Genomic DNA, 13,039 nt, shown 5'->3' on the forward strand with positions numbered 1-13,039 from the left:
TATGTTGAGGTACTTGTCCTCTATACCCATTTTGTTGAGAGTCTTTAACATGAATGGATGTTGAATTTTGTTAAATGCTTTTTCAGCATCAATGGAGATAATCATTTGGTTTTTGTCCTTCTTTTTGTTGATGTGATGGATGATGTTGATGGATTTGCTAATATTTTACCATCCTTGCATCCCTAGTATGAATGCCAGTTGATCGTGGTGGATGATCTTTGTGATGTATTTTTGAATTCAGTTTGCTAGTATTTTGTTGAATATTTTTGCATCTGTGTTCATCAGGGATATGGGTCAATAATTTTCTTTTTTCATGTGTCTTTGCCTGGTTTTGGTATTAGAGTGATGTTGGCCTTGTAGAATGAGTTTGGGAGTATTCTGTTCTCTTCTACTTTTTGGAAAACTTTAAGGAGGATGAGTATTAGATCCTCACTAAATGTTTGATAAAATTCAGCAGTGAAACCATCTGCTGCAGGCATTTTGTTCTTAGGTAGTTTTTTAATTACCAGTTCAATTTCCTTCTGGTAATTGGTCTATTCAGATTGTCTGTTTCTTCCTCGGTCAGCCTTGGAAGATTGTATTTTTATAGAAAGTTGTCAGTTTCTTCTAGGTTAATCCATTTTGTTACCATATAATTTTTCATAGCATTCTCTTATAATTCTTTGTATTTCTGTGGTGTCTGTAGTGATTTTTCCTTTCTCATTTCTCATTCTGTTTATGTGCATAGACTCTCTTTTTTTGTTGATAAGTCTGGCTAGGGGGTTATCTATTTTGTTTATTTTCTCACAGAACCAGCTCTTGCTTTCATTGATTCTTTCTGTTGTTTTATTCTTCTCGATTTTATTATTTCTGCTCTAATCTTTAGTATGTCCCTCCTTCTACTGACTTTGGGCCTCATTTGTTCTTCCTTTTCTAGTTTCGTTAGTTGTGAGTTTAGACTGTTCATTTGGGATTGTTCTTCTCTCCTGAGGTAAGCCTGTACTGCAATATACTTCCCTCTTCACAAGGCCTTTGCCATGTCCCACAGATTTTACATTGTTTAATTACTGTTGTCATTTGTCTCTATATATTGCTTCATCTCTTTTTATTTGGTCATTGATCCATTGATTAGTTAGGAGCATGTTATTAAGCCTCCATGTGTTTGTGGGATTTTTCATTTTCTTTGTGATCTGAGAAGGTGGTTGGTACAATTTCAATCTTTTTTGAATTTACTGAGGCTATTTTTGTGACCTAGTATATAATCTATTCTTGAAAGTGATTCCTGTGCACTTGAGAAGAATGTGTATCCTGTTGCTTTTGGATGAAGTGTTCTCTAGATGTCTGTTAGATCCATCTGTTCTAATATGTTGTTCAGTGCTTCTGTCTCTTTACTTATTTTCTGTCTGGTTGATCTGTCCTTTGGAGTGAGTGGTGTGTTGAAGTCTCCTAAAATGAATGCATTGCATTCTATTTCCCCCTTTTATTCTGTTACTATTTGTTTCACATATGTAGGTGATCCTATGTTGGGTGCATAGATATTTATAGTAGTTATATCCTCTTGTTGGACTGACCCCTTTATCATTCTGTAATGTCCTTCTTTGTGTCTTGTTACTTTCTTTGTTTTGAAGTCTGATTTGTCTGATACAAGTACTGCAACACCTGCTTTTTTCTCCCTATTAGTTGCATGAAGTATCTTTTTCCATCCCTTTACTTTCAGTCTGTGTATGTCTTTAGGTTTGAAGTGAGTCTCTTGTAGGCGGTATATAGGTAGGTCTTGTTTTATACATTCAGTGGCTCTACATCTTTTGATTGGTGCGTTCAAACCGTTTACATTTAGGGGGATATCGATAGGCATGTGCCATTGCAGGCTTTAGACTCATGGTTATCAAAGGTTCAAGGGTAATTCCCTTACTATCTAACAGTCTAATTTAACCCACTTCATATGCTGTTACAAACACAAACTAAAGGTTCTTTTTTTCCCCTTCCTTTTCCTTCATCCTCCATTTTTTATATGTTAGGTATCATATTGTTTACTCTTTGTCTATCCCTTCATTGACTTTGGAGGTAGTTGATTTGATTTTGCATCTGCTTAGTTATTAACTGTTCTACTTTGCTGTGGCTTTATTTCCCCTGGTGACATCTGTTTAGCCTTAGGAATACTTGCATGTATAGCAGTCCCTCCAAAATGCACTGGAGAGGTGGTTTGTGGGAGATAAATTCTCTCAGCTTTTGCTTATCTGAAAATTGTTTAATCCCTCCTTCAAAGTTGAATTATAACCTTGCCAGATATAGTATTCTTGGTTCACGGCCCTTCTGCTTTATTGCATTAAATATATCATTCCACTCTCTTCTGGCCTTTAAGGTTTCTGTTGAAAAATATGATAGCCTGATGGCTTTTCCTTTGTATGTGATCTTTTTCCTCTCTGTAGCTGCTTTTAAAAGTCTATCTTTATCCTTGATCTTTGCCATTTTAATTATTGTATGTCTTGATGTTGTCTTCCTTAGGTCCCTTGTGTTGGGAGGTCTGTGCACATCCATGGCTTGAGAGACTATCTCCTTCTCCTTCTCCAGATTGGGGAAGTTTTCAGCAATTACCTCCTCAATAACACTTTTCTATCCCTTTTTCTCTCTCTTCTTCTGATACCACTATAATGCAGATATTTTTCCATTTGGATTGGTCACACAGTTCTTTCAATATTTTTTCATTCTTAGAGGTCCTTTTATCTCTCTGTGCCTCAGTTTCGTTGTATTCCTCTTCTCTAATCCCTATTCCATTTACCATCTCTTGTACTACGTCTAATCTGCTTTTAAATCCCTCCATCATATGTTTCATTTCAGATATGGAATTTCTTTATAATTGAATCTCCATCTTAACGTTGTCCATGAGTTCTTGAATATTTTTCTGTACCTCTATGAGCATGTTTATGATTTTTATTTTAAACTCTCTTTCAGGAAGATTTGTGAGTTCAGTTTCATTTGGCCCTTTTTCTGGGGTTTGTGAGATTTTGTTACGGAGCTCTTCCAGAGAAGCCTGGAAGCCATAATTCTATGTGGTGCCCTCTAGTGCCCAGAAGCTCCAGTCTCTGGAGCTTTTCAGCTCCAAGAGTGAGGTTGGGGGTCATTGGGGAGCAGTGCTGGTGCTGGGGGGAAGGAAAGAGCTGTTTCCTGATTCCCGTCTGCAGTGCCTGTCTCCAGTGTCAGCCAATGGGCCGAGCACACAGCTGTAAGCTTCTGTGCTTGGCGTCTCTAGCTGTTGTAGGCGGGGCCTCTCTCTGGCTGGCCTGACGCCAGCACAGTGACTGCCAGTTTGCGAGCAGGTGCCAGCATGCCAGAGGGAAGGCGCGGCAGGCTGCGTGTCACAGTGGGGGGCCTCAGAGTTGAGTAGGCAGCCAGGGAGATGGAGCACCTGACACTCCTAAAAGTTCCCAACCTGCTGGGCAGAGTGCACCCAGACAACCTTGTCCACCTATCCCTTCTCCCTTACAGCAAGCCCCGTGCAAACCCTGCCCCTTCAGCAGCCCTCTAGCTGCTAGGAAGCTTCTCAGACCGCCTGCCTTTCCTTTGTCCAATAGTGGCCAGATGTGGATTCCACCCTCCACAAACAGCTGCAATTCTCAAGCACTCTGCCTGTCCCAGCTCCCCAACCCCACCAATCTCCAGAGCACCACACAATGTAGGATTATGTTCCAAAGCAGACCTGCAGGGCTGGGTATTCAGTGGTCCTAGGCTTCCACCCCGTCCCAGCTTCATTTCTCTTCCTCTTGCCCCTGAGCTGGGGTGGGGGAAGGGCCTGAGTCCCACCGGTTCAAGGCTTTCATATGTTACCCTGTTTCGTGAGGTCTGCTCTGTTCGTGAGGTCTGTATGCAGTCTGGTGCAGCCTTCTTTCCTGTTGCTGTTTTAGGGCTAGTTGTACTAACTATATTTTCATACTGTATTTGGGTTTGGGAGGAATTCTCTGTCTTACCTCTCATGCTGCCATCTTGAATCTCTCACAGAGCATTCTTGAGAGAAAACAGTTGAGCCCTCTGGCTAAGGATAATGGAGACTTTAAAATTATGTTTCAAGCTGTCATTTTTTGAATACCTAATTATGTCTTAAAGACTATGCTACGTATTTTAATGCTTGCAAATAACTGTATGATATAGGTACTGTTATTATTTTCCTTTTTAAAAGGAAACTAATGCTCCTGGGATTTAGTCAATTGCCTGCATTCAAATAACTTGCCCGAGGGTGCACAGTTAGGAAATGATAAGGCCAGGGTTCCAGCCCTGGACAGTCTTGGCCCAGGCCCTTGATCACTCCTGTGTGTACTGCTTCCTGTTTGAATCTTTGCTTCTCATTGTAACCCCAGCAGAGTTCTCTTCTGTAACACTGCCTGCCACAGTTACCACAGTAATATAATGGCCATAGATTTCTCTTTGTTCATAATGCCAATAGCAGGGCTAAGCAATGTCCACTTTTATCATTAATACAAGAAGGATGATGATAAAGGGAGATGAAGTAGTGTGACAGAAGGAAGGAGAGATGGGAGAAGAAAAATGATGCAAATGGAGTCTTGTGGCACTTCTGAATCAACCTGTCCCTGTATTCTTGCATAACTTTTCCCCTTCAGAGTTGCTATTATTTTACCCAAGCAGAAATAAATTCAAATCATTTAGGGAAGGGAACACGTGGTGTGGCTTTTCTCTGAACTGTTTCAGTCTTCCCAGACAGTCCCTAGCGGCAGTAGCAGTGACCTCAGGTGCCATGCACTGGCATTGGAGCCAGAGGCTGCCTAGGGTCCTTTTTGTGCCTGTGTCCTTTTTTTTCTCTCTTGGTAAAAATGAAGGCAACTGTCCAGTGTATTCTCACTTCCTGCCCATCTAGCTGAAACAACTAGGGTTTTGTGCCTTTGTCTTCTCTCCAACTCAGCACACATTACCAGTGTGCCCTGTTCCTATGTGGCATGCAGTTGGGGTGTGGAGGCTCAAGGTTGTTCCTTATTTCTGAGACAGTACCTGAGAGGAAACCAGGTCAGAGTCCATGAGTTGTCTTTTTTTTTTTTCATCATTGTCCCCTTATTTCTCTTCTACTGTCCATCCTGTTCATCTTTTACTCTCTCCCCTTTCAACTCAAAATAGTAAGTTGAGTAAAAAAGAGGTCATCCTTTATTGTAGAGGAGAAAGGACACAAAGCTGAGTTAGAGTCAGTAGTTCAGACAGCTCTCTGGATTAGTCTTGTAGCATTGTACCTGTAAGGGTCACATACGTCACTGGATTTTGGTCCACATGCTTTAAAGGAGGCATATATCCTAGAGCCCCAGGGTCTAGTGGGGCTGACTGGGGGACTAGTTAGTGATAGAGAAAAGATCAGTGGCCTGGAAGCCTGGCTTCTGACTGGTTGTATCACTTACTATTACCTGTGACCAAAAGCAAGTTTCATACTATTGTGGGTTCCTGTAAAATGACTAATTTTTAAGGACTCTTTCAGCTTAAACATTTTATGAATATGAGATGTGGGATGGCTTAATCCTCATCACTGGGATCATTGTAACTTTTGATTGAAGAAGAAATGGGGTGAAGCATTAGTTCCTTTCCTTAATTATAAGGCCATCCCTTCGGTGCAGTGAAAGTAGAGGGCCAGACTAAATGGCTTGTGAGTTCCCTTCTAATCCTAGGAGTCTTGGCTGCAGTGTCCCTTCTGACTTCATTTGTATATTTGTTGAGAGAGGAAGCAGGGTTGAACTATGGAGGTGGAAGTTGGACAAAAAACCATCTTGGATTCCTGTCTCAACTTAGGGATGGGTGTGAGACCAGAAGCAAGGTCTTCAGATTGCTGGGCTAGAGGATTCTCTTCGTTCTTTCTCTTGTGCCATCTCATTCACTCTTTGTGGTGGTTTAGTTCCCTAGTAATGCTGTTTCCACTTCCTTTTTTTCCCCTAGTACCTCAACATGCTAAGAACTTGTGAGGGCTACAATGAAATCATCTTCCCCCACTGTGCCTGCGACTCCAGGAGGAAGGGGCATGTTATCACAGCAATCAGCATCATGCACTTTAAGCTGCATGCCTGCACTGAAGAAGGGCAGCTGGAGGTGAGGGTACAGTTGGGGGCCCTGGGTTTTGGGGCACTGGGGGACTTTGGTTTTCAATCACCTGCTGTGCTTTAGTTCTTTCTGGGATGGTGGGGATGAATTCAAAACTGTTCGACTGGGGTAGATAATAAATAGGCCTTAGATTCACACTAATCCTCACTTCCCTTGGCTACTTGCACTGACTTGTACTCTTCTGTCGCAGTCTTCCCTCAAGTGACGTGCACATCGTTGTTTCTCTTCTGCTGCCTGGTTCAGAAGCACCTTGCCTAAGATACCCAGCATTCTCACACTTACTCTCTTGTTTTTGGTTGTTTAGAACCAGGTAATAGCATTTGAGTGGGATGAGATGCAGCGATGGGATACAGATGAAGAAGGAATGGCCTTCTGTTTTGAATATGCACGAGGAGAGAAGAAGCCTCGATGGGTTAAAATCTTCACACCATATGTGAGTGGTAGAGGGAGAAGCGTGCTTGGGGAAAGTAGATTGGGCTTAAAGTTCTCCTTCAACTAAATGCATACATGGAGAGAGCTATAGAGATAGCAGCTATCTTGAGATCAGAACCTGTTTGAATCCTAGAGCCCCTGGTTCTAGTCTTTCCTGGAGGCCCAACTAGGATTGGCAGTTTCACATCTCTCTTCAGTCACAGTTACCACTAGCAGGAGCCAGAGAATAGTAGATGAGCTAGGCCTGGGTTTTGTGCTGCTTGTCAGGGTTACTACCCTAGGCTGAGCAAGTTTAGAAGGTAGGGTGATGGAGGCTGGGAGCCATGGCAGGAGCTGAGACTCAAGGCCCTGTGGTGCCTGGTCTTGAAAAATCAGTGAATGTTGCTATTGTGTGATTTTTTTTTTCCAGTTTAATTACATGCATGAATGTTTTGAGAGGGTATTCTGCGAGCTCAAGTGGAAAAAAGAGGTAATTCTAAACAATCATGAATTGACTTTTTCATCTTTTTTGTTTGTTTGAAATTTATAGGCCTCTGGCCAAATACCTGGGATCCTCACTTCCATCTCTGTTTTTATAGGAGTAACAGAGAGACTTGTTATCCCATGTGAGCCAGGGATCATTAGCCTTCCAGAGAAGTTAGCCTTTTGATGCTGGACTGTGCAAAAAAAGCCCTTATTCCCTTGTCTAGAGAGTGGCCATTGGCTGTATAGGCTGTTTCATCTCTCATAACTTCATGGACACTCCTCTCCTATTTTTTATCAAATCACGTTGCATGTTGTTCCTGACCCAGAGGGGCGGCCGTCCTTAGTTTTAGCTGTTCTGACTGAATGAGTCATGACAGAGTCTGTTTAGGCCGACCAAGAACGTGTATGTGTGGGAAGGTTTTGCTTCTGCTTTACTTTACTGCTGTACTGTCTGTGTACACCAATGCTGGCGCAGAATTTCAAGATTCTGAATAACTAGCTACCTACTCTCAAAGAAAATGTTCCCAAAGTTTAGAAAGTAAAGTCAGGAACATGAACGTTTATATTCTCTGCAGAGTAGATTCTCTGGGCTCTGAAAACCAGATCTGGATTCTCTTCCAGCTTTTTTTATCTGTGATTTTGGGCAAATCAGCCTCCTGACATCTCAGTTTTCTCATCTATGAAACAGGAAGGCTGAACCAGACAATTAAAATCCAAGGTCCCTTGCAGGTCTAAAAGGCTGTGATTTTACATGGGAAGTTAAAAGGGGCAGGGCCCAATCAGGTTGAGTCATCCAGTCATACATTTTATGTTTCTGTTTGTGGGATTTTCTCCAGATGGGACGAAATGTGGACACCTAAGGCTTCCCAATAACTCTTCTTTTTTTTTCTTTCAGAACATTTTCCAGATGGCGAGGTCACAGCAAAGGGATGTGGCCACCTAGCCTTTCCTTATCCGCTTCCTTTCTCTTCACCCTCATTCTCTTACCCCTTTTGTCTCCCATGTCAGACAGAGTTAACCATTAACATAAAAGACAAGGAAAAGGAAAAAAGTCACTCTATTCAAAAGCCCTAAACTAAATATTATTTAATAATCCGTCTGAATTTCATGTCTCTGGAATTGAGCTTTTAAAGAACAACAGATTGGTCAGCACCAGGAGTCAACTGAGTTAAGACAGGAAAAGAAATAAGCCCAACCAACTTGCCAAAGGTATCTCTGTCCCTTCACCTGGGCCTCATACCAACAGACTCTCCTTGTACTATATTTTTAAAACTGGAACTATGAACTTCATCCATTTGCACGGTTCAGACATATATATGTATGTATGTAAAAATTATATATATACAAATTAGTTGCACGTATATACATATATATATTTCTTTTTAAATTTCATATTGATAGCAGTACCTTTTTTAGCTTGTGTTTTTACACACCTTTCACTAGAATTCATGACTTCTTTCTTGCTCTCTTTATTTTGAAACAAACTTTAAAAAGGAAAAAAAAATTTTACAGGGAAAATACCTCTCCTCATGAAGGACTCGAAAAGTTTACAATCTGCTTGGGTTCCTCCTGCTCCCCCACTTTTGTATTGAGTGAAGATTCTGGTTCATGGGTTGCCATAGAGTCTGAAGAGCAAGGAGTGTAATTTCTTTATCTTCAAAGAGACTGCTTAGGGAGGAGAAAGAGGTGTGTTTTTCAAGGGCAACAAAGCTGCAAAGCTGCAGGGAGAGTCTAAAGACTTGCTGTGGTCTCTGGATTCCAAGAAAATTATCCTAGTCCATCTCACTCGCTCCCACTCATAGCTTCCTTGCCACACTCCATGTCTCCTTCCTGCTTCCCGAGGGCTGCTTGTATGCTTTCCCCTTGACTGGCTGAGAATGGAGGGGAGGGTGGGCTCAGAAGGTTGACGCCACAGGAACCTGAAATACCTCGTGGTCGTAATTTTCCATTTCCCTGCCATTTCTGAAGCAGGAATAGTACTAGGCACCAGAGTTAAAGCTGATACCTTTAGGCACAAAGATTGGACTTAGGTAGGGTAAAGAAAGGAAGAAATGTCTCGTGTATATAAGCTTTCCCCTACTTCATTCCTGACCAGTAAGCACCTATAGCTATTACATTTTCTGTGACTTCCTTAAAGAGCAGTACTGGGGGAGGATCTGACAGTATCCCCAAGGCCTTGGGGAAGCTTGGAATGGGTCAGTGGTCTATGCCCACCAAACCATAGCCCATCCAAGCCAGCTGAGGAACCAGGAAGGAGCAGCAGGTATATGGTTGATTTGGGTTGGATCTCAACATTTAATTAAGAAGAGACTGAAGGAATATCTCGTGGTCCCTCAAAGAGCTCCTCGTCTGACCTTGCTGTTAGACCATTTGAGGTCTGAGAGCTACATGCATGATCTGGGGCCAGGGCTGACTGGGGTAGGTCAACATTCTCCCTGCAAGCCCCATAGATAACTGTACTGGGAGCACCAAGTCAGGCTGTGATGTAACTGAATACATCTATGAGCCTTCTTTTCTTTTTCCCTTCTCTACCTTCAAGACAAAAACTGCCAGGGGGGCATCTTTGGCTTTAAGTGGGAGGCAGCATAGTTGGTTTTAGTCAACCTCACTGAGCAGTGTTAGGATGGTTTGAAGTTTCTTTTCTTGTAGCTTAGTTTGCAGATCATTGTGAGGCCACTTTACTTGCTCTCTCACTCTGTTATTCTGGTGGCCACTTGCCCCAGGGAGTGTGGGAGCTATAGGACTTCCTGTCTTCCCTCCCTTTCTCCAGACCTAGGTGGAGTCACAGAGTGTGAAATGTAAGAATGCCGAATGCTTATTAAAGTTGCAGAGAGCGATCCCTGATTTGAAGGATTTGACACAGGGTTGGCTTAAATGAATTTAATTATTTAGCTTAATTATTTGGAAAGAATAACCTGGAAAGAAGGCAAATTCATTTCCCACTCTAAGATGCTAAAGAGGCTTTTGGCACCAGCTGTGTTCAAACTGTAAAAGTAGCAATTTGCCCCTCTTCCCTCAGAGTGTCAGAGAAAGGAACAAATCCAGGAGCATGTGACAGTACAAATGCTGACCTCTGGGTGTGAGGTTCAGGGGGATGCTCTTGGAACAAAAGCCCCTTAGAGTGGCACCATCCCCTTTCTGGCCTGATATTCACTTGGTGCTTTGGAGACTGGGTGAGGGACCCATAGGGAGTTGGTCCATTGGCAGAATCTGTTTAGGAACAGCCCCTGCTTGAGGCTGTACCACTAACAAATTCCAGCTACAGCAAGGAGTAGGGAAGGAGGGAGGTCCCGGGGGACAGCGCCTGCTCCTCCACCCGCAGCAGGCTTCCTGCGACGGCTGCAGAGCTCACTGTGGCTGTGGAGCTCTTCAGGACCAAGCTCTTATTTGCATGAAGCAGTGTTAGGATAACATTCCCTTTCCCCCTTGCTCTGCACTTGCTCTCCCTAATCTCTACTACCTTTCTTTGTCCTGGGTTCTGCCCAGGGAGGCTTCTACCCAGTCTTTTTAGGCAGTTTGTCTCTGAGAAATTGAAGGGTTCCCCCTTCCCCCTGGATCTTTCTAGTCTCCTCTTTTCCTCCCCTTCATACTCAGTTTCTGTCCTCTTTGGAGTTTTTTGTGGATTAGGAGAAAATGCAGGCCCTGAGAAACCTGTGCCTGTAGAAAGGTTCTCTTGGGCCATGCTTTGGGCTCTCTGCTCTTAATGTTTTTATTCTACTCTTCATTTTTCTGCCCTCCTCTCTTGCCCTAGTCTTTAAGCTCAGCATAGGTGAGTGCTCAGGGCAGCTCCCAGGCCTGGAGAGAGCTCTCAGGGAGCAATTAGATAGATGTTCAACATCTCCATGCCTGGCCCATCTACTGTCATCCTTTAGTTACCCAGGCCAATAACTTTGAGTTATCCCCTCTTGTAGCTCCAAACCCAATGCTTGAAGGAGCAGGATAGGTCACTGACAGGAAGTGACACCTCTGTCTCTCATCTCAGATTTTGCCAACTTGTGTGCCTGGCTCCTCGGAGGCAGTTTTCATAAAGGGAACTGCATCCTGGTTGATCTAAAGTCTCTACACCTGGAGGGACTACTGTGCCCTCCTTTCTCTCCATTGTGCTCTCTGGCTGGACTGATTCAGTATAGAGACCATTTGGGCTGTTGGACCCCAAATAATGCTAGGTTCCTTTCCCAGATTACTGAGTCACATTAGCTTCCTTTTGGAGGGAGGATGATGTGGTTGAATACTCAGGAGAGGCTCTAGGTGTGCTGCTCTAGGTCCCCATCTTCCAGTTCCTCCTTCTCCCTTTCTTTTCCCTTTGACCTGAGCACATCATGCCAGGCCTCATACCAGGAGAGCATCAGCTCACTCCTCAGCAATAATCTAGGGTGTGTGGGAAGTTTAAAGCTCCAGGGAAGAACAGAATCAAAGAGGGAAGTGATAAGGGATGGAGGCACTTGGCCAACTGCTAACCTTGGACACCAGTTTTATATCATGCCCCCTTTTTAAGCTGGTGAGCTGGGCTTCAGTTTTCCCCAGGCCATGCACACTTTTAATTTATTTGAGAGAAACTCTAATTGTATTTTCACTGCAGTATCTTGTATTTTTTATTTGTGATTTAAGAAATGTGAAGAGAAAATACACAGACACATAATGGCTAACAGTGTTTCTTTCCTTGTTCTAGAGCTAACCACTCTAAAATTGTTTGGTAATGTCACTTAGTGTAATTAATTGTAACATATTCTTTTAAATAAATCAATTTATTGATGAAACTATTCTTTGGCTTCCTAGACCTCAAATCATTTTTGGTTGGAGGGGAAGAAGTGAAGGAGGGACCTTTGAGAATTGACTTAGAATGGTCAGTCTGAAAATGGGAAGGAACAGCTAACCAGTTCTCCCAAGTCACTCATGAGGCAGTCTTTTGAGTGCAGGAGATGGGGGAGGGTTGGAAAAGGAGAAGCTGGGAGGCCCCTGATCTAAAGTTCTATTTCCAGTAGCTCCTTTGAAAACTCCTCATTTCTCAGAGTTGATTGTGCCCATCGGCACAAAATCCATGTTAAGACTCAAAAGACTTGTCTCCATCAGCCTTGTCTAGATAGAGCCCAGCAGAGCCCTTGGGACATCTTAGCACTGTCTCCCTACCCCAGCAGCATGTATATACTTTTACATTTTTCAGGTAACTCAGGAAACTTCTCTTTGGAATCTGAACAGAAAGGTATATGTTACCCTTAATGAATATCAGCACAATGCTAGGTACTCTGGGTGGTTACATTCCCTCCTCTGCCCACACCCCTGAGAGTAAGGGGGGTCCTGGATGTTCTTTGTTGTTACAGAGGAATATCAATGCTATGGTCTAATTACATACTCCTAAGAGTACCTGCTCCTCTGTCTTCATGTGCTGAAGCTGCTCTGAAAAGCTCAGCATTTGTGTTGAGTTGGATATTTTTATTTTTGTAACCCCTGACCATGTGCTTTTTGCCCCTTGATTGAAGACCATAAGAACAAGGACTAGTTTGACATTTTGTGTCGCAGATTTGTAGAGAGAGATTGTTCTGGGCCTCATCATTTGCCATCAGTGTTGAATAATTAGAATCTGATAAAAAAAAATTTCTTTAATAATGAAAGGATCTGTAGTAAAGCAGAAATTGGAATTCCAGAGTTGAATTATGGAAGTCAAAGTCAACAAATATTTATTGAATGTCTACTAAGTGCAGGGCAACAGATACAAAAGCAAAGTAAGAAACATACTTCTGGCTTTCAGCCTTGCAGAAGAATGAAAGATTTACAACTGGCCAAGATACACAGCAGTGGAAAATTTTACTGCAAAGACCAGAAAAAAAGGAGGAAAAACCCTTTAGATGAAGGCAGTTAAATCTTCATGGAAAAAGAAAATGGCTTAAGGTGAGCTGTGTAGGATGAGGAAGATTTTAACAAGAAGGCATTCAACAAACTACTGAGCCATTGTGTACCAGACACTAGTAATTGGGAATGAAAACCTGCAATGGTGTGGGGGTCAGAAATAAAAATTGTTCAGATGAATGTATTGGTTTTTTAATTAGCTGTAGTTAGAAACATTGATATTTCAAAATACAGA

The 13,039-nt window shown here is 42.6% G+C and overlaps 1 protein-coding gene across 6 annotated transcripts in view; it reads left to right on the forward strand.

Annotated features, from left to right (window-relative positions):
* LOC108394941 (sorting nexin 27) overlaps positions 1 to 11,722 on the forward strand; it is a 167,784-nt gene extending 156,062 nt beyond the window's left edge. For all 6 annotated transcript variants that reach the window (XM_073234635.1, XM_073234633.1, XM_073234636.1 and 3 more), the window contains 4 exons: positions 5,902 to 6,051; positions 6,368 to 6,496; positions 6,905 to 6,964; positions 7,856 to 11,722. In XM_073234635.1, the coding sequence (XP_073090736.1) occupies positions 5,902 to 6,051; positions 6,368 to 6,496; positions 6,905 to 6,964; positions 7,856 to 7,903 (387 nt within the window). In that variant the 3' untranslated portion in view covers positions 7,904 to 11,722. The remainder of the gene's footprint in view (positions 1 to 5,901; positions 6,052 to 6,367; positions 6,497 to 6,904; positions 6,965 to 7,855) is intronic.
* The last annotated feature ends 1,317 nt before the right edge of the window (positions 11,723 to 13,039 follow it).

Source organism: Manis javanica, chromosome 4 (genome assembly GCF_040802235.1).
Source record: "Manis javanica isolate MJ-LG chromosome 4, MJ_LKY, whole genome shotgun sequence".
NCBI lineage: Eukaryota > Metazoa > Chordata > Mammalia > Pholidota > Manidae > Manis > Manis javanica.